Genomic DNA, 22,292 nt, shown 5'->3' with positions numbered 1-22,292 from the left:
AGATGCAGACTTACTAGAGAATGGACTTGAGGGTACGGAGAGGGGGAAGGGTAAGCTGGGACAAAGTGAGAGAGCAGCAAGGACATATATACACTACCAAATGTAAAATAGATAGCTAGTGGGAAGCAGCCGCATAGCACAGGGAGATCAGCTTCGTGCTTTGTGACCACCTAGAGAGGTTAGATAGGGATGGTGGGAGGGAGGGAGATGGAAGAGGGAAGTGGTATGGGGACATATGTATATGTATATCTTATTCACTTTTTGTAAAGCAGAAACTAACACACCATTGTAAAGCAATTATACTCCAATAAAGATGTTAAAAAAAAAGAAATTGATAGTTCAAGATTCTGTGTCGGAATATTTGCAAATCAAAATAAATAGAGGTGGTCAACAAGCTGTGATGATTTAGCTCTTCAAAGACACATGGCCAGAACTTTCAAGATGTTTTATTTGATAGCACTTAAAAGGGAAGTTCTCAAGGAATGGGATAGGAAGCATGGTGAAGCAGACTGTCTAGTATTCAGTAAAACTGGTTCTCGTCTTAGGCTGTACCGCTTATTCCATTTTTGATCCTTAACAATTCATTTTACTTTTTGGAGGTATCTTCCCATCTAAGGTGCTGTTTTGCTAAGTTTTACAGTACCCCAGCCAGCTTCACAATTCTGTCCTTATATTATTGCCTTGGTTTTATTGAATTTAATAACTCAAACAAAAGATATTCACTTTTGTTTCATTACCTAAATATATAACTTTTTTTGGCAAAATGCTGATATTTTGTTATGTGTTTTTCATGGTCAAATATTTATTTGAAGTACTAACAAGAAATGACCCACTTTTTGAAGGTCAGCATTTTAAGACACTTGCTAGAATGTATAAAGCTTCTGATCAGCCATAGCCTTAATACAGATTACTTCCCAAGGAATAACAGTGATTTTTAAATTTCTCTGATGAACTGAAAAATATTTCAGTGTGTTGATAATACTGAAGAACAGTGCCATGTCACACCATGGCAGACCATGAGGAAAACATGATAGAGATTCACAAAAAGAAGTTCATTTTTCAGTGTATATTTAGAGAGATGTTTTATTCTATCATCATATTTTCTTATCACTAAAAGAGCTAAATAAATAGCAATTTTGAACAAAACAGAAAAACATTTATTCTTCATGTTAACTTCACTTTAAATATGAAAGTATATAAAGTTGACATTTCAGTGCTAGTTTTAAATATCAAGGTTATCTCAATAAAAGTATTGAATAAGATCTGGTTTAGCATTCAGAGAAAAAGATCTTTATTTCAACTGAGGGTTATGATTTACGTGTATCTATCTAGCCATATGGGTGAGTGTAAGATCTCCTATTACTTTAGCTCTTCATGGAGTAGTTTATTTTTTTCATTGTCAATTAGGTGCAATTACAAATAATCACACTGATATTGTGAATTAAATTAAAAAAATAATAATAGCCATGTATGCTGTTTTAACTTAGGAAAATTTATTGCGAAAGGATTAGAGAAATCCCACAGTTGAGAAAGCATGAATAAGAGACAACAAGAAACATGAAGCAGACAATTATGAAATGATAAATATTCCTAAAATCTTAGACACTAAATACTTTTGATCTTGGCTTGGTCCTGGGTGATCTTGTTTGGTATAGTTATTGTAGTCAGACTTAGATAATTATTTTATGGCCTCAAATATTGGGCTCCTGGGGTAGGATTTCAACAGAAGCTAGAAAATCCATATCTTCCATAGAAGAATGGGTAGCGATGGCAGCCATATCCAAAGCTTCCATAACCAGAGTCATATCCATAGCCTTTGAAACCACAACCATAGCCCAGTCTGCAGAAGCTGCCACATCCACAACCATAGCCATACCCCAGTCCACCAAAGCTGCCATAGCCATAACTCAGGCCTCCATAGCAGTTGCTGTGGTAGCTCATGGTGTCAGGGGTGGTGAGTTTGGTTTGCTGTTCAAGACAAGATCTTGAGTGTGGATCTCAGCATGTGTAGAGGGAAGCTTATATACCCTGGTTAGAGCATGTGATAAATCATGTGTCATTCTGCATATTACCTCTATAGCCTTCCTATGTGTCATTCTGCATATTACCTGTAATGTTATAACTCATTATTCTGCTGTCTCCTGGCACAGAGAGAGGTCCTCATTCTCATTAAAATATTTCAGGTTACTTAGCTTCTTATTTAAGATGTCCTTGAGCCTGTTGCTTTGATTTTATGGGAAGAAGTGTCTGACTCGTCAAAATTTGTGCTTTCCAAACTCTAAGTTGAATTGTTTATTATCAGGTATACTACACCATTTACATTTGATGGCTTTTCTTTATAATTAAACATTTCCTCTGTTCTGTCATCTCCTGAATGAATAACTGCATCTCCAACTAAATTCACAGATATTTTGTTCAATTTATAGATGTTAAATCTATATTTTTTAGAAAGCAAACTTATGGGGTGAGGACTGAAGAAAGTGCCTCTATTTAGAATATATGAAAACATCTTAAATTTTTAAAAAGAAGTCATATGTTGATTTTTATCATTTAACTCATAATAACCTTTATAATTTTTGGTTTTACACACCATCTTCAGAAGCTTTTGGTTGCAAAACATGGAACAATTAATTTCAGAAATTGAGGGCACAAAATTCATCTCAAAAGCTGGCTTAAAAAAAAAAAAAAAAAGCTGGCTTATCGGAGTAGTAGTTCAATTTTCATTTCAAATCCTAAAACTTTCCTCCATAATTGGTTCTATTCAAAGTCCTACTAAAATTGCAGATTGCATGTGCATCTATGTTTTTGCACAAGCCAGACTCTTTCTCCCTTTCTTTACCCTTCTTCAGTTATCCATATATGATCTCTATTTTCATTCTCCCTTTAGTTCTCATTCTTCTTCCCTTCCTCTCAATACTCACAAGGAACAACCAGGTAAATTTTTAAAGTTGACAATATTTCCCCCTACTCCAGTCTTCCACTTGCTATTCCAATAAATGTCTTTCTTTCTACCTCTTCTTTATATTTACCATAATATCTTTCCCTTTGTTTATATGTGTGTCCGCTACCCATTCATCTTCAGGCGATTTCTTACCACTCACTACTAATCCGTTAATTGTTCATTAAGGTCTTATCTTTTAAAACATACAACAAACTCCTAGGTCCTTCTGAATGTTAAAATAGTATCTTAATATTGAAAATATCTTCAAATTTTTGAAAATGAGAACACAATGTCAAAATAACACAGAAAGGACTAAGAAACAAGAAATATATGTGAGGACTTTCGGCTTGGACTTCATGGAGTTCCTCTGCTAATTTCACTGAGCTAATCAATGAGGTCCAAAGTTGACCCTACACTGGATTAATCTTCATGTAGCACCTGACTCTTGACTTGAGTCAGTAAAAAGTTGTTTAATTTACATGGTCTTGAACATGTAGTTGAACTTTTATAAGATTTCCAAGTATTTTATCAAAGAGGAATTTCTTCAAATGGATGTTTTCAATCCTAAACAACAGAGTAGGGAATTAAAAATTGTTAATAGAACTAATAAATAAAGTATAAGTAAATTACATTTACTATCATGGCTACCACGATCTGTGCAACTCTCTGACTGCCCCTTAGCAAGCTACCTTTTGAAACGACAACATGACTCAGTATGCCATAATCCATGTGCCATGTGTCTTTTATCCAAATACTGTTTCATGACTTCTCATTCTGGACTAGAAAGAGTTGATAAACCCAATTTTCATTCTCAGTGAGTCCTTTTGAAGACATAGAATCCCAGCTAATTCAGACTGAGTTAAGGATATCACATTTTGCCCATATAACTCAGCCATATCGTGTGAGAGTGCTTAATGGAGAGTCTTGTTTGTTTAGAATAAAAAGGATGCATCGTCCTGAGATAAAACACTAAACAAAACATAAATGGAAAACTTCAACAGTCAAATAAAAATGAAAATAGTTTCAAGGAATAAAATGTGAGAGTTTTGCACAAAACCAATTCGATTCATGATCATTGGCAATAAAATATCAACACTAAAATATTATAGACTCTATAGAATAAATATTTGCCTTGTTTTTTTCTAAGTGAAAAAAATGATCAAAATGAAAGTAGCCATTGGAAAATGAGTGTTATATATTTCTTTAGAGAAATATTGCTTTTATGCTTCATTGTTAGGCCCTAAATAGACTGAATGATGATCTTTTTTTTTTCCTTCATTTCACTTTTAGGAAGTTTCCTTTGAAATTTATGTTAAACAATTTTATGAAAATGGATGGCTAAGAAGAAAATATGTTTTCTTTTAGGGTGAGTAATGGTCTTTACTTATATGTAATGGAAACTTTTGTTATACATTCCATAGTTTTTCTTAAAATTCAGACACAAATAAATAAAATATGAAAATGTAGGTTACAAAAATATTATATTATACTAGGAGTGCCACACATGCATATTTCTCATTCTAATTTTCTAATAATTATTTTTCTTTGCAACTTTGCAACAACATCCTCAGGCTGTGAAGATACTGACCTGTGTGAAAATAGAATAGTTTCAAATGAAATTTGGTTATATGGGTCAAAGTTCCTTTAATGGAATGACCAAATTTTAACTAGCATAACCTATCCTATGAAAGCATAACATATGATTGGACAAGTGACCAGAACTGGCCGAGTTTTATTTTTTTCTATCTTCATATAGTTTAAACAAATCTAAATCTAATAAAAAGTCATGATCTTCATAATTGAGCTTTAAAATTATTCATTTGCCTCGAAGCAAAACTAAATTAGAAATTGAGAAGTAGGAGATTACATACAATAAAATAAAATTGTAACAATAAAAATGTAAAAGGAAACACAATAAGAGGTAGTTAATCTAAGAGGAAATTAATACCCATAAATTTAGCTATAAAATTATAGCTGTTCATGAAAATATGATGAGAACTTTCCAGATGGTATTCAAATTTTTAAAGTATACAATGAAAAAGAATCAGCATAATGGAGCAGAACACCAGAATTCAGGGGAACTGTTTTCTGATCTTGGTTCTGACACTTGGGTTTGTGACTCTAGGCAAGCCATTTAACCATTTGCAATTTCCCTAGCTGTACTATAGGGGGCAGCACTATACAATCTTTTTTTTTTTTTTTTTTTTTTTTTTTTTTTTTTTTTACTTTTTATTTTATATTGGAGTATAGCCGATTAACAATGTTGTGATAGTTTCAGATGCACAGCAAAGGGACTCGGCTATACATATGCATGTACCCATTCTCCCCCAAACTCCCCTCCCATCCAGGCTGCCACATAACATTGAGCAGAGTCCCCTGTGCTATATAGTAGGTCCACTGGTTATCCATTTTTTTTTAAGTTTATTTATTTATTTTTTTAATTAGTTTCTGCTTTATAACAAAGTGAATCAGTCATACATATACATCTGTTCCCACATCCCTTCCCTCATGCATCTCCCTCCCTCCCACCCTCCCCATCCCACCCCTCCAGGCGGTCACAAAGCACCGAGCTGATCTCCCTGTGCTCTGCGGCTGCTTCCCACTATCTATCTACCTTACGTTTGGTAGTGTATACACGTCCATGCCTCTCTTTCGCCTTGTCACAGCCCACCCTTCCCCCTCCCCATATCCTCAAGTCCATTCTCAAGTAGGTCTGCGTCTTCATTCCCGTTTTGCCCCTAGGTTCTTCATGACATTTTTTTTTTAAATTCCGTATATATGTGTTAGCATACGGTATTTGTCTTTCTCTTTCTGACTAACTTCACTCTGTATGACAGACTCTAGGTCTATCCACCTCATTACAAATAGCTCAGTTTCGTTTCTTTTTATGGCTGAGTAATATTCCATTGTATATATGTGCCACATCTTCTTTATCCATTCATCCGATGATGGACACTTAGGTTGTTTCCAGCTCCGGGCTATTGTGAATAGAGCTGCAATGAACATTTTGGTACATGTCTCTTTTTGAATTATGGTTTTCTCAGGGTATATGCCCAGTAGTGGGATTGCTGGGTCATATCGTAGTTCTATTTGTAGTTTTTTAAGGAACCTCCATACCGTTCTCCATAGTGGCTGTACCAATTCACATTCCCACCAGCAGTGCAAGAGTGTTCCCTTTTCTCCACACCCTCTCCAGCATTTATTGTTTCTAGATTTCTCTTTTTTTTTTAATTAGTTTCTGCTTTATAACAAAGTGAATCAGTCATACATATACATCTGTTCCCACATCCCTTCCCTCATGCATCTCCCTCCCTCCCACCCTCCCCATCCCACCCCTCCAGGCGGTCACAAAGCACCGAGCTGATCTCCCTGTGCTCTGCGGCTGCTTCCCACTATCTATCTATGACATAAATCACAGCAAGATCCTTTTGGACCCACCTCCTAGAGAAATGGAAATAAAAACAAAGATAAACAAATGGGACCTAATGAAACTTCAAAGCTTTTGCACAGCAAAGGAAACCATAAAGAAGACCAAAAGACAACCCTCAGAATGGGAGAAAATATTTGCAAATGAAGCAACTGACAAAGGATTAATCTCCAAAATTTATAAACAGCTCATGCAGCTCAATAGCAAAAAAACAGACAACCCAATCCAAAAATGGGCAGAAGACTTAAATAGGCATTTCTCCAAAGAAGATATACAGACTGCCAACAAACACATGAAAGAATGCTCAACATCATTAATCATTAGAGAAATGCAAATCAAAACTACAATGAGATATCATCTCACACCAGTCAGAATGGCCATCATCAAGGAATCTAGAAACAATAAATGCTGGAGAGGGTGTGGAGAAAAGGGAACACTCTTGCACTGCTGGTGGGAATGTGAATTGGTACAGCCACTATGGAGAACGGTATGGAGGTTCCTTAAAAAACTACAAATAGAACTACCATATGACCCAGCAATCCCACTACTGGGCATATACCCTGAGAAAACCATAATTCAAAAAGAGACATGTACCAAAATGTTCATTGCAGCTCTATTCACAATAGCCCGGAGCTGGAAACAACCTAAGTGTCCATCATCGGATGAATGGATAAAGAAGATGTGGCACATATATACAATGGAATATTACTCAGCCATAAAAAGAAACGAAACTGAGCTATTTGTAATGAGGTGGATAGACCTAGAGTCTGTCATACAGAGTGAAGTTAGTCAGAAAGAGAAAGACAAATACCGTATGCTAACACATATATACGGAATTTAAAAAAAAATGTCATGAAGAACCTAGGGGCAAAACGAGAATAAAGACACAGACCTACTTGAGAATGGACTTGAGGATATGGGGAGGGGGAAGGGTAAGCTGTGACAAAGCGAAAGAGAGGCATGGACATATATGCACTATACAATCTTAATGCTAGGTCCAGCTCCTCTTTCTGTTGTCCTTATTAGATTTCACCAACTTAAACAACAACAAACTTCACTGTATATGAATTATTCATATTCATATTGTTCATATTACCTGAACATGCCATTCAAATTTGAAACAATATATTTATATTGTATCATTTATATACCCAATTATGTGAAACACCAGCAATAAAATGTTTGCTTTTTGGTGTGTGTTAATTGGTTGAAATTACACTTTAAAAAAAAAAAAACTCTTTTGATGATTCTCATCAAGTAAAGCTGCAGAGTAATATATTTATTGGTTATAACTGTTTTCATTCATTTACAGTTGCAAAAGAATTTAATGTCATGATGATGATGGTGATGATAGTGAAAAAGAATATCATTACATGCCACAGAAGAACAGTAACAACAAAAATCTAAACCAATTTATATTTTTAATACTACATATATTTTAATTAACTAGTTTGTAACACTTTTAGTAAGATTATAAAATAACTATTTTCACGAGAATACCAAGTGAAATAACAGGAAATAGAGAAATATGATATATATAATCAAGAAATTCATTTAACAAATATTTTTCTTTCCTAGAAGTTTGGAGTCTACCACTGTTCTTTAATTACCACAAAAGGACAAGTTTTGAAAAAAGGGATAGATTATTTACATATTTTGTACTGCATTGATAAACAAAATTGCGTCAAATGTAAAACATATAAATCATTTTTATTTGTTACCATAGATATGTTACACAAAATTGTTAAAGTTGAATTTTTTTATTGTTTTTGAAATAAACTCTAAGTATTATCTGATTAAAATTCAGGAAATAAAAATTCAAGAAAGTATATTAAAATATTCCTTCAATGTTGACTAATATTTGTACTGAGTTATATGTGTATATAATTGAGAATAAATGAATTAAACCAAAGCTATATTTGCTGTTTCAAATTAAGAGACTTTATTAAGGAAATTGAGGAGACCTGATGTAATTATAAATGTACTAAAAGTCTTAGGCACTAATTATATTGAACAAATGGACCCAGCATAATCTTGATTGACCCAATGATTGAAATCAGATTAAACAAGTCTACTTATGGAGCCAGATATTAGATTCATAAAGAAGAATTTTAAGAGAAGCTAGAGAATCCATATGTTCCACAGAAAAATAGGTAGTGATGACAGCCATATCTGAAGCTTCCATAACCCGAGTCACATCCATAACCTCTGAAGCCATAGCCCAGTCTGTGGAAGCTGCCACATCCACAACCATAGCCATAGCCATAGCCCAGGCCTCTGTAGTAGTTGCAGTAATAGCTCATGGTATCAGGGGCTGAAGTTTTGGTTTGCTATTGAAGGTGTGTTTCCTGTGTATGGATGGTATCAGGGGCTGAAGTCTTGGTTTGCTATTGAAGGTGTGTTTCCTGTGTATGGATCTCAACACCTGTGCTGAAGTTTTTATACCCTAACTTACAGGTGTAGTAAATCATTCAGAACTACCTCATTTTCATTCTTCAGAAGAAATTTTATGAAACAACTTGTATTGGCTATTTGTTTTGTTTAATATGCATGGAGTCATCTCCCATCATAGTAAAACTTTTAAATTAACTCTTTAGCTCAATTAGGATTCCTCTGATTAAATTGTGTCTATAATAAGAACTATTATTTGCAACTTCAAGACTGTTCTAACATAAGGGATGGCATAACCTCCACCTCATTTAGGCTTCTGAGAATCTCTCCAGTCCAGTTTAGTGGCTGACAACACTGTGAAGATGATACTCCTTTGCTGTGAAGGCTCTCTGTCTTTATTTTTCCATAATAATGACTAGTTCTTATCATTTGAGGTAATCAAGGCACTAATTATACTCCTAAATCCATGTCTCATTTGAAATTAAAATCATTTAGATGTCAAATATCTAAAAATACTGATATACAAACAAGTTCTACTTGATTGTGTGCAGTTTGAAGCCAACTTAGAACTAATCTTGTTTAAAGTGTCCAGTAGAGCTAATCTTGTTTAAAGTGTCCAGCATAGACCTATTTCTTAATATTTAACGGACAATATTTAAAACCTTGATGCTTCCTTAAAGAAAGCATTTCCAAACCTGAGAAGAGATAGAAAGAAGAGAGAGAAAACAAAACAAATAAATGTTCCTTCTCCCCTATATTTAAGCCTAGTCAAAACTGACAGTGCCCCAGTTAAATAAATGTTGACAATCCTTTTCCATAATAACCTCAAAAAACTCAAGAGGGCATTCTGGAAATTTAGGACTCCTTTCTGGAATCCAGGATTATGATACCATGCTGAAAATAAATAAATGGCTCTATTGATCTTCTTGTGTAGAAACTGGGAAGAGGAATAAAGTTGTAGACAATGTGAGCATACAATAGTGATTTCTTTCAGAGATTAATTATGGATATCTTTAATATTACAGATTTTTAAAAAAATTTGGACACATTTTTAAAATTCATCTCCATCGAAGGATGAGCAAATGAAGGAAATATTTGTTAAGGGTTTACACATAATGTTAATGGGATATTTGATATTCCACTGCCTGATATCCATATGATTCATTTTTGAGAACCTGCTACTAAATGACTAGAAACATATTTGAAGTTCTCTGAGGTGAGATTACCACAGAGCTTCAAGATAATTATGGTGACTTAAAAAGTCACAAAATACTTCATGCCATTGCTTTATTCTACTGTCTCAATTTTGGATTTTATTGAGCTATATCAATATTATGATTACATATATAATGACCAATTGCTCAAAACATTTGTGCTAGTGCTGGTTCCACCCAGGACAGGATTAATACAATAGAAAACAAACTACCTGATTTCCCAAAGGCTTTCTTTTTTTTAAAATTTATTTATTTATTTATTTATTTTTGACTGTGTTGGTTCTTCATTGCTGCACACGGGCTTGCTCTAGTTGCGGCGAGCAGGGCTACTCTTTGTTGCGGTGTGTGGGCTTCTCACTGCAGTGGCTTCTTTGTTGCAGAGCATGGACTCTAGGTGCATGGGCTTCAGTAGTTGTGGCACACGGGCTCAGTAGTTGTGGCTCATGTGCTCTAGAGCACAAGTTCTGTAGTTGTGACTCATGGGCTTAGTTGCTCCATGGCATGTGGGATCTTCCCGGACCAGGGTTTGAACCCAAGTCCCCTGCATTGGCAGGCAGGTTCTTAACCACTGCATCACCAGGGAAGTCCCCCAAAGGCTTTCTTAATACCAAATAAGATAAAAATCAAGCGCTCTGTACTGATTTCTAAACTGCATACTGCTTGGAAGAAGTTAACAAATTCTTCAAAATAAAGTTTCCTAAAACTGAAACAAGAAAAAATAAAGACTTTAAAGATTATATTTCTTAAGAAAATAAATTTGTAGGAAAAAAATAGACTTCTAATAAAGAAAACACTAAGTCCATATTGCTTTAATGATGAATGTTAGCAACTATCTAAATAATTCTAATTAGTGCAATAAATAATATTAATTTTACACTAATTCTTTTATAAAATAAGCTTAAGTTTAATTATATACAAATGAATAATACAATTATACATGAAAAATTGGAAAATAAAATATAAAAATATCTTTGAAAAAATAAACTCAATCTACAATCCAGTATGAAATTATACATTAAAAATTAGAAAATAGGGCTTCCCTGGTGGCGCAGTGGTTGAGAGTCCGCCTGTTGATGCAGGAGACACGCGTTCAAGCCCCAGTCTGGGAAGATCCCACAGGCCGCGGAACGGCTGGGCCCGTGAGCCATGGCCGCTGAGCCTGCGCGTCCGGAGCCTGTGCTCCACAACGGGAGAGGCCACAACAGTGAGAGACCTGCGTACCGCAAAAAAAAAAAAAAAAAAAAAAAAAAAATTAGAAAATAAAATGCAAAAATATCATTTAAAATATTATCAGAACACATAAAATACTTAGAGATTATTTTAAAGAGAGATGCACAAGACCAATCCTTGATAGTTACAAATTAATGCTGTAATAAATTTATATATATATATATATATATATATATAATGTTTGTGCATTGACAATAGATTGAATACCTCAAAATTATATATTAAATAAAATCTTAATCAAAAAGCCTGTACAAAATATATATTTACAAAGTATTCTAAAACGTATAAGGAAATCCAAGTGACCTAGAATATCCAATACAATCTTTAAAAAATTGCCTTAACTGATTTTAAGACATTAAACTAGTATAATCAAGAATGTGTGATATTCAAGTGAGGATACACAAATAAAAGAATGGAAAATATTAAGAAGTCTAGAATTTGACTTTTTCTTCTACAAAGATTCCAGAACAAACAAAAGACTTTTCATTAAATAGTACTGAAACAATGAAATACTCATATGAAAACAGAAAAAATAATGGCTTAATTTATTCATATACATAAAAATTAATTCAAAATGTATTATAGACCCGAGCATAAGAACTAAAATTCTAAAGCCTCTAGATGTTTTTGTTTTGTTTTGTTTTAGACACAGAAAACACTGACTATAAAATAAAAATTGTGAAATCTACGTCCTCAACAGCCATCCACAGGCTGGAAGAAATAAAATATAAATATAGATATAGATAGATATACATATAGATATAAATGATATAATATAGATATAGATTAGACACAGGGAATAGAGATACAGGTAGAGATTGATATATTCATCATAAGATCTCTTACAACTCGAATGTCCAAAGATAAAATATCACTAAAAACCTAGGCACACTGAAACAAAGACATACCAACGTCCAATAAGTAAATGAAATGTTTGACATCATCAGCTATCAGAGTTATCAGGAAAAGGCAAATTAAAACCACAGTTATAACTCATCCACTAGAAGTGCTAAAATGAAAAAAAAGTTATGTTCTTTTTACTCAATGGACTATGATTTAGATTAATTGTGATTTGCAGAAAATTTCCTATCAGGTTAATTTTTAAATGTTTCTAATTTAAATTAGTATGACATTCAATTAATTTCCTAATTAAGGTTTTGGTGCAGAGTACCAAATAGACTCTGTAAAAATGCTTTTAAAAGGTGGAAATAGCAAAGATTTGGAGAAAGAAAATCAATCAAAATTTCTGGCTGAGCAGCTTAAGTAGTCCTCACCCTATAAATAAGTCGTGAGTCAGCTAATTAAAAGACAAATAACAGGGTCTGTGTGATAGGATGGGTAGACTCTTTGATTCACTGGTTCAGTATAAAGCTCTCACACAGCTCGTTGATATCAATTTCCCTTTGGTGATTCAGAATACTATCTGTGGATATAACCAGAGTATAGGTGGCTAAAGAAATTAAAATCAAGAATGTTTATAACCAGAATCTCAACCCAGGGATTTTAGCACACAAGATCATTGCCATAAATTGCAGTTAACACCAATATAAATTTTGATTAAAAATTCAAAAAGCCATTGAGGCCATATTTACTGTCTAATAAGTACTTCAGTGATAACTTATGACACTTAGGACTGGAAGTCTGGATTCTCACTCACAAACAGAATAGAGAATAAAAAAGCAAACCAGGAAAGATCAGCAATCTCTTCCTCTCAAACTTAATTTGTGTTATTTGTTTTCCACTGATTTAATAATAGGAATAAATGTTGTCTTCAGGAAGAGAAACAGTTGCCTTCATTTCAAATACCATAAAACAAAGGAAATTTATTAAGATAAATGATGAAAGTTAAAACCATATTATAATGCCATCTTAAACACACGTATTGAAAAGTGATTATAGAGATCTCTCCCAGTATAAAATACACAAAAGGAATTTCAGATGAAAAATCATTATCTTGAGAGTGCAAGGAGAGATAACTGTTGTGTTAAAATACCCAATATTTATAGAATAAGTCCAAATTGCTATTGAACAGCTGTACATATACAGACAGCTCTTAAATCTTATGCCAACAAGTTTGTAAACTTGCAATTCATCTTCTCTGCTTGTTACAAGTTGGAAATAGAATTGATAGGATGAAACACTTGAAAAGTTTAATTTTGTTGTTAGATCATTCTCCCAAGAATCTTAGGTCCTAAAACTTAGTAGAAACCAGAGGTGTCTTCCATAACAAGCTGGATGGCAGCATTCATATCCACCACCACCTATTCACAAAAGCTGCCACATCCACAGATTAGCAACACCCCTGGCCACAGAAGCCACAGCCCAATCTATTTTATTGGCCACTAATTTTTCATCATATTAAATGATGCAAATGATTTCTATCTCTTCGATGTTCAAGACGTCTCTTAGACCTGTTAGTCACTGAAGTTGCAATGCTAATAAAATTATAATTAATTTAACATAAGAGGGCAATTATTTAGTAATATATATGCTTTTTAACATTTATTTCATTCAAATTTTGTAAACTATCTGATGCTACATTTTACCATTTATTTTCTGCATCATGTTTTAATCTTTTGGTAACACAAATGTATTTCATGGGTGAGAATTTTGATCTTGGCATTTTAGTGGGCAATCAACAAGACCAGTATTTAATATTTACAATTATGTTCTGGTAATAGCAAGAAGTAGTATATTTTCATATTCTTCTGTCAATACTACTTCAATTTCTTATATCAAAAAGTAATAACAAGTAATTAAAGACTACTTGTAATCCTTAATTCCAAGTAATTACAAGTAATTAAAGATTTCTACCAAAATCTATCTTTACATTTGTAAGGCTAAATAATTTTATAATTGTATTGTGGTTTTCAGTTATTAAAGAAAAAATTACTTTTTATGTATACTTTATTTACACAGAGCTATCCCTTCCTTCCTTCCTTTTTTCTTTTGCCTTCCTCTTTTCTTCTTTCCACTCTTTCTATTAACCTCATTCTAATTTATATATATGTATATATATAGTCATGCAATATTTAAGAACTATATGATATTTTTGGACAATAAATGATGAATAGTACCTAGTTTTTACTGTACTTATAGAATTCACTATTATGGAAAATAAATAGAAAATGAAATATATGTTTTATAATTCAATATTGTCATAGTTGTGGTAGAATATAAAATCTCTTAAATTTAATAAGAGTGTTAAATTTAAATATTTAAGAGAGCAGAACGTGGAAACAGCTGGGGTGATCAATTGTCCTGGTTTTCCTGGGACTGTGCCAGTTTGGGCACTGAAAACCCTCAGTCCCAAGTAAATTGGGATGGTTGGTCACCCCAGAAGTCATTCATATCTTAAGAAGCTCAAACCAGCAAATCTCCTATAAACATGATTGCATAAGTTTTTTTCAGAAAGAGAAACTAAGAATTAAACAGGTAGAAGAAAAAAGGAAAAATGACCTTCTATACTGAAGGAACTTTAAGTAGCATGCTATAGAACCACAATACTTTGTATGTAGAATAAAGTTTAATGATGTTGGAATCAAAAGCGGCAGGGGGGTGGGGAGGTATTGGTATAACATAAGGTAAAAAAAAGAAAACCTTTATTCCTAAAAACCTTACATGCCTATTAAAGTATTTTTATTTTATCTTTTAGGTCGGATAATATAAAAACTATAGCCCATGGGCTAAATCCTGCCAGTGTTTGTAATTGTAAATAAAGTTTTATCGAACAAGTACACTCTTCATTTGTATATTTTCTGTGACTACTTTCCTACTACAACAACAGGATTGAGTAGCTGTGTTAGAGAATATTTGACCAGAAAAACCTAAAATATTTACTGTCTGGCCCTTTACAGAAAAAGTTTGTCACTGACTCCTGCTGTAGATATGGAAAAGCCCACAGAGGTATCCAAGAAGAGGGGATGTGATCAGCCTTACCCAGTCTTTATATTTAAGTAAATATACTGCCAATACACCAGGAGGTTATCTCCCAATGAGATATTTAAGGAGAATATGTGTTATTTATCCTTTTAATCCTTGAAGTGAGAGTCATCCTAGTAATAACTTATTCCCTCTAAACTACTATTCCATTTTGTAACTTATTCCATACTCCTGTGAAATGAATGAAAGTAAGATCAGAATTGGTGGGGAATGGGAGAAACATGTCTCTTTGAGATATCACAAGAAATTTAACAAAGTCTGTTTGTTTGTTTAAGCTTAGGGGAAATAGCAGTAGTTTAATAACATACTACAAGTCTGTAATTTAGAACCAACATGAATGAGGATAACTCATTTGAACAAAGGCAATTTTGAAAGTGTCTCAAAACTTTTATCAAAGTTAATTGCTGTAGGAAAAAAGCATGTGAATATTCATACCTAATGTGGATCCATTTGATCTCCTAAAGGGAAAACAACTGAGTCAATCTGTATAAAATAACCCAATCTTAGAATTAATATATTGAGAAATGGAATATTTCCTGCCATATGATATGTACAGAGTAAAGGAACAAAGTAAGTATTTAAATAGTTAATCCCGCTAGGGGATTGTAAGTAAGGAAAAAAGTGTAGGAGACCCCTGTAATTGATGATTACTCAAGAAAACAGGTTTACTTAACCACAAAACAAAGAAGGCTTGATTAGCAACAAAAACCATGCGACAGAGACAAGAGACATGCTCCCAAATAGCAAAACAATGGTGTCATGAGACCTACATCTTGCCCAGTAAGCTCAGTAATTTAATGACCCTTAGGACATGCTCTCTGCACACATAAAAAATAATAATTTCCATAGTGCCATGACAGTCCTGGCCTGACCATGTAGGGACAAGAAACCCAATCTGGAGGAGGAGCTAACGATGAAAGCATGATGTCTACTCAAGAATGAAGAAGAAAATGGTCTTTGCCCCCTTCCCTCTCTTCCTTTGATTATAAAATTGTAGCCCACTAAGTTTTCGGGGGGCAGCACCTTGTCGCTCACCCACTTGTAAGACTCACAAGCGTCCTATTCTAATAAATCACTTATCTATGATTTTGCCACTCACTGAATTCTTTCTGCACTGAGGCATAAAGGACCAAGCTCCTCGGAGCCTCTGGAAATGACACCTAACCATTTCAATATCAGTAAACAAAGGACGTCACAGTCATTAGAGGTTGCAGCCACCAGCAAAAGGTGAGCTGGTGAGCCCTGAGGGAACTCAGGATGTGAAAACACAGGATACTGGTCCCAGATAGCTGAGGTTCATATCAAACGAATGATTTCAGTGAGCCCAGACTCTTGCATCTTCCCATACAAAGTGCTAAATTCCTTAACTTGACATATCTGGTTTTCTTTAATTAACAATAATATTTTGATGTTCAGACTATATGCCCTTTATTGCAAAACTCCTATGTATCCTGGTTCTCCCCTTCGTCTCCTCAGAGCAGTTCGCTCAGGGTTACTTGAGATGCTGTCCCTCGGGCTTGAAGCCTTAAAAATTCCAGCTGAATAAAGCATAACTCAGTTTTTAGGTTGTAAATAATTTTTTAGTTGACAGTCTCTAGTTTCTAAAGATTAAGTTAGCAGTAGAGGTTTTTTTCCTTACCTGTTATTTTTCAAGTTGAAGAAGTTTTACTCTGTTCCTAGTTGGAGGTGAGTTTTTAAGCATAATTGAGAATTGCATGCCCCACATCCATTTACATGAGCATATGGTTTTGCTTCTTTGTTTATTTGTTTTTGCTTTGATGACAGATTTAAATCATAATGGGATAATCATAGCTCAGGCATACAAAATTGAGTCGGGCAGCCACTGGGTTTCTGGTCTCAGGTACGTTTCTGCACCACTGAGAACTTGAACTTTCTGAACTGTACCAAACCCAAGGTAACCACCAGCCATTTTTAGTACAACATCTGTTAGCTATAACCTTGTTGCAAATATGCAACCATTTCAGACCCCAACTAATCCTTGCTTAACAAGCACTCTTACTTCTTGCCTCTCCAATCATAATTCTGGACAAATAACATGTAACTGGAGCCTTGCAGTCTTTGCCCTTATAAGCTTCCTCTATTTTGTAGTCCAGTGAACCACAATTCAAGTGCTTCTTGAACCTGTGTTACCGGGCTACAGTCTTAACCAACCCAAAATAAATGTCTCTTTATTTCAATCAAGTCTTTTTTTCTGAAATTTTGGTTAACAGTTCATTGATATGGTGGACTACATAAACTGATTTTCAAATGTTAAACCAGCCTTACATACTTAGAATGTATTCTACCTCATTCATTTTCTTAAAATAAATTTTTAGATTAGATTTGCTTGAGGATTCTTACAACAAATTCCATGAGAGACATTGTTTTATAATTTTCTTTTCTGCTAATATTCTTGTCTGATTTTTTTTTTTAAAAGAGCTTCAAATGCTTAGCTTTTTATTTATTCATTTATTTGTTTATTTAATTTTGGCTGTGTTGGGTCTTCGTTTCTGTGCGAGGGCTTTCTCTAGTCGTGGCTAGCGGGGGCCACTCCCCATCGCGGCGCGCGGGCCTCCCACCACCGCGGCCTCTCCTGTTGTGGAGCACAGGCTCCAGACGCGCAGGCTCAGCAGTTGTGGCTCACGGGCCTAGTTGCGCCGCGGCATGTGGGATCTTCCCAGACCAGGGCTCGAACCCGTGTCCCCTGCATTAGCAGGCAGACTCTCAACCACTGCGCCACCAGGGAAGCCCCTTGTCTGATTTTGATATGAGGATAATGCCCCAGCAGAATGAGTTTGTAAATGTTTTCTCAGATACTATTTTCTGGAAGTGATTGTGGAGAATTTGTAATATTTTTTCCTTACGTGTTTGTTAGAATACCCTAGTGAAACTGGAAAAGCACTGGGTCAGGTGTTTTCTCTTTTGGAAGGTTTTTAATTATTGCTTTAATTAATTTAATAGATATAGGGCTATTTAATTATCTATTTCTCCTTGTGTGAGTTTTGATAGTTTGTATCTTAAAGTAATTTGTCCATTTTATCTAAATTTATGGGTGTAGAATTGTTTGTAGAACACTTACTATCATTTTAATATCCATTGGATCTGTGGTCATGACCCCTATTTCATTTCTAACGTTAGTAATGTGTGTCTTATCTTTTTTTGTCTTGGCTAGAAATCTATTAATTATTGAACTTTTCAAAAAATTAGTTTTTGGATTTGTTGATCTCCATTTTCAAGTTTATTGATTTCTGCTCCAATGTTATTCTATATTTTCTTTTGCTTACTTTGACCTTAAATTGCTCTTCTTTCCCTAGTTTCCTAAGGTAGAAGTAAGGTTATTGATTTAGACCTTTTTTGCCCTCTGTCATATAAATTTAATGCTATAAATTTCCCTCTAAGTACTGCTTTTGCTGATTTCACACCTTTTAATAAGTTGCATTTTCATTTTAATTAAGTTTAAAATATCTTTTCAAATTCTCTTGAGACATATTTTTAATTTATGTTTGTTTAGAAGTATGCCGTTTACTTTCCAAACATGTGGGATTTTCCAGTTATCTTTCTGCTATTGATTTTTAGTTTAATTCCTTTGTGGTCTAAGAACATAATTTTTTATGATTTCTATCCTTTTAAATTTATTAAAGTGTATTTAATGGCTCAGAATATGGTTTATCTTGATGAATGCACCTAGCAAGCTTTAAAAGAATATGTATTCTGCTTTTAATGGTTGGAATATTTTGTGAATATGAATTGTATCAAACTGATTATGAAAAGATATAAACACATGTCATCTATATCCTTATTGATTTTTTTTGTTTGATTTATCTATCAGTTATTGAGAGAAGGGTGTTAAATTCTCAGCTACATTACTTAATTTGTCTATTTCCCTTTTAAATCTTATTGGCTTTTGCCTCATATATTTTCACATTCTTTTGTTAAGTGCATAGAGTTTAGAATTATGCCTTCTTTGTTCTTGATCATTTTCCTTGTTCTGAAGTATTTTTGCCTGAAATTAATACAGGAACCCCAATATTCTTTAGATTTGTGTTTGCATAGTGTATTTTCTCCATACTTTTACTATATCTGAGTCTTGATACTGAAAGTGGGTTTTTCCTTGCAGATAACATGCAGTTGAGTCTTGGGTGTTGTTTTTTATTTTTTTGTTTGCTTTTAATCTGTGTTGACAATCTTCGTATTTTCATTGGTGCATTTATATCATTCACATTAAAAGTGATGTCATCCTTCTAGACCTTGGTTTTCCCTATGTACCCCTCCTCAGAGAGAATCTGTGTATTACACCCCTTTCAATTTGAATCCATTTTAATTTATTACACTGAAGCCCTTCAATGTATTTTGTTGGCCAAAAGTTTTGTTTGTTTTCTGTAACATCTTACAGAAAAACCCAAACAAACCTTTTGGTCAACCCAATAATAGTTTGGTGATAAGACGTGGGGAAAAGGATCATTCTACAATCTTCTGATTAAGTATCAATTATTTTTACAGAGACTGGTCTTAGTGGTATGACCTTCTTAAATTTTTCTTCAGGTATATAGTTTCCCTCCCACTTCTCCCTACTCTCTTCCTTGACTGATGCATTCTCCATCTATTTCCTTGGAATTAGATCTATTTCCTTCATCTATTTCTTGTTATTTGTTCTCCTCAGTCTACTTTAGGTAAGGCAAGAAGGTTGGAGGAAGCTGTAGTCATGAGAATTTCTTTCCCTCATCTGGGGCAAAGTTTCAGAATTACACTCTTGCAAAATTTTTGGTTTTGAGTTTTTGTTTATTTTTCTCCTGGAGATTAGGCCTTTTTTATCCAGAAGACTCTGGGCATATTTTAACTATGGTTACTCTTCCCTCTCCCTTCTAGAATCAAGAAGAGATCTTTCCCATTTTCATAGTGAAAACCTGGTGAGGTTCTTGGAGGGAAACTCAAAAAAAGTATGAGGACTTCCACACACTGCTCCCCCAGCAGTTTCTCATTTATGTTTGTATAGAAATTCACAAAAATATCACCATTTAACTGTTCCCATCAGTTTATGACTTGCTCAACTTCTGCTCCAGGTAAGCAGATTTTGGTAGCTGTGTTTTTCTGAAGGTACACGTCTTTCTAGTTTTGGAGTGGTAATTGTCCCAGTAACTTTAGTTCTCTGAAGAATCTAGGAAAATTAATTGAGTCTCAGTGAAGACTTCCAAGCTCTTTACATGCCAGAGCTGAAACTAGGTGTCTGTATATCACAGGATATTTTCCAAATAACTCACCTGAAAGTCATCTGACTCTAGTGGAATAAAACTTTATTTGAATAATGTATTAAGGCCCAGCATTTTCCAACTATAAAACTGAGGAAGTATGATGAGGCTGTTTTCATGAGCGTAGAAAACTACAAAGATTACTGTTTATTGCCCACTTGCAAATTAATCATTTTTTGGTCTAACTTAGCTATCTCAGTATTTCTTTTGTTCACTGCTAATGAATACCTTGTTTTTTCACATATTTTTTTGAACCAGTTTTGCCATTTTCTTGGTTCCCTGATTAATGCATAAAGGAAATTTTTGTGCATGCTTACTATCTCTTTTTATAAAAATTACAGTCTTTAACCTTTATAGAACCTAAGCTTTGATGGTATCTTGGTGTCAGATTGTGGAAGGCTTTATAATATGATCCAAAGGATTACAAATTTTATGGTGTACTTACTGATGAAGAAAGTTATACTACACCATAATTATACAGCATAAGTTGCATGGCTTATGCCTGTCTGGACACCATTTCTCATGCTAATAGACACGTCTTGTTTCTTTCAACCTTCTTATTTGCCAAAGATGAAATACATCTTTCAGTACTTAACTGAGGCCTCACATCTTTTTTTTTAATACAGATATCTTCTTTTTTTATTGAAGTATAGTTGATTTACAATATTGTGTTAGTTTCAGGTGTACAGCACAGTGATTCAGTTATACAGATATGTGAAGAGTTTTCATCCAATGTTAAGGTTAAAAATTATTGTATTAAAACAGACTTTTCTGTCATGTATTTTCTCTCCTCAAAAATTGCATAATATTTAATCTTTCTTGAAATAATGGATTTAAGCTTGTTCATCTTAATAGTCCCAGTAGTTACCATTGCTTTTAGAATGCCATAGAAATAAAGTAAAGTGTCTACTAAATTGAATGGAATACAAAAATAACAGAAAGATGGTCCTGCCTCAACATGTTTCATTCCAAATGGATAGATAAATGAAGAATAAAATTTATTTTAATAGATGTCAAAATGTATATGTTTAATGATACAAGCTTATTGATACAATATTGAAAATAAAACAGGTGTTCCATGGACCGCTGAATTTTGTAGAGAAAAAGTATCTTCATTGGAATCAGAAGGTCTAAAACTATTTGGTTCTGTGAGATTTCCAATCAAATGGAAACATGAACTAAGCAAAACGTGTATCACTGGAAGAAGTTATAATCTTAAACATCAGTGAGTGTCATGTATAAGGGAACATAGTAGGAAGTAAATAATTCCACTTGGAAAAAAGCTTTGATGCAAAAACTTTATTATTACAAATCTTGAAAATCAATTATGTCAAAATGAATGAAAGAAAATAAACCCAAGTTTTTATGCTTGTGAAAAATGATTATTAAAAAGAAACTATGTCCAGAATTATCACAGAATAGATTAAGAAAGAAGCTACTACATGTCAGTAATGTTGCAGGAATGAGAACGTCCAGCATGAGTGATGAAACTCTGGTTTAGATTCATATGTCTCCATTGATTCAAAGTGTCAATCTTTATTGCAATATCTTCAGTGGCCTCTCAAAAATTTCACTGCTTGCTTTGAAGGAAAAAATGACTAATTTATTTAAAATTATTTTAAAATAATGAGTGAGTAACAGAAAAACATTTTCAGAAAAATCCAGAGGACCAGTATCTTCTATAGAAAATAGGATCGAAGTAGCCACAGCCATAACCACCATATCCTCCAAGACCATAATAGCCCAGGCCTCCAAAACCACCAAGGCCATAGCCAAGGCCGCCATAGTAGTTGCTGCAGTGGTAGCTCATTGTGTCAGGGGTTGAAGCTTTGGTTGGATGTTGAAGGTGACTTTCCTGAGAATGAATATCACCAGCTGCACCCTGCCTCTTATACTCCCTC

At 34.0% G+C, this 22,292-nt stretch overlaps 1 protein-coding gene across 1 annotated transcript; it reads right to left on the bottom strand.

The window, feature by feature from the left end:
• Positions 1 to 1,719: 1,719 nt before the first annotated feature.
• LOC308617890 (uncharacterized protein) lies at positions 1,720 to 22,201 on the bottom strand (the record flags this gene model as incomplete). Its single annotated transcript, XM_081235321.1, has 2 exons — positions 1,720 to 1,968; positions 22,049 to 22,201. The coding sequence occupies 2 exons, from the start codon at positions 22,199 to 22,201 to the stop codon at positions 1,720 to 1,722; spliced, it is 402 nt and encodes a 133-aa protein (XP_081091447.1).
• Positions 22,202 to 22,292: the final 91 nt, after the last annotated feature.

This window comes from Mesoplodon bidens, assembly GCF_964165515.1.
Source record: "Mesoplodon bidens genome assembly, chromosome: 5".
NCBI classification, from domain to species: domain Eukaryota; kingdom Metazoa; phylum Chordata; class Mammalia; order Artiodactyla; family Ziphiidae; genus Mesoplodon; species Mesoplodon bidens.
This window is presented reverse-complemented; position numbering and strand designations above follow the sequence as displayed.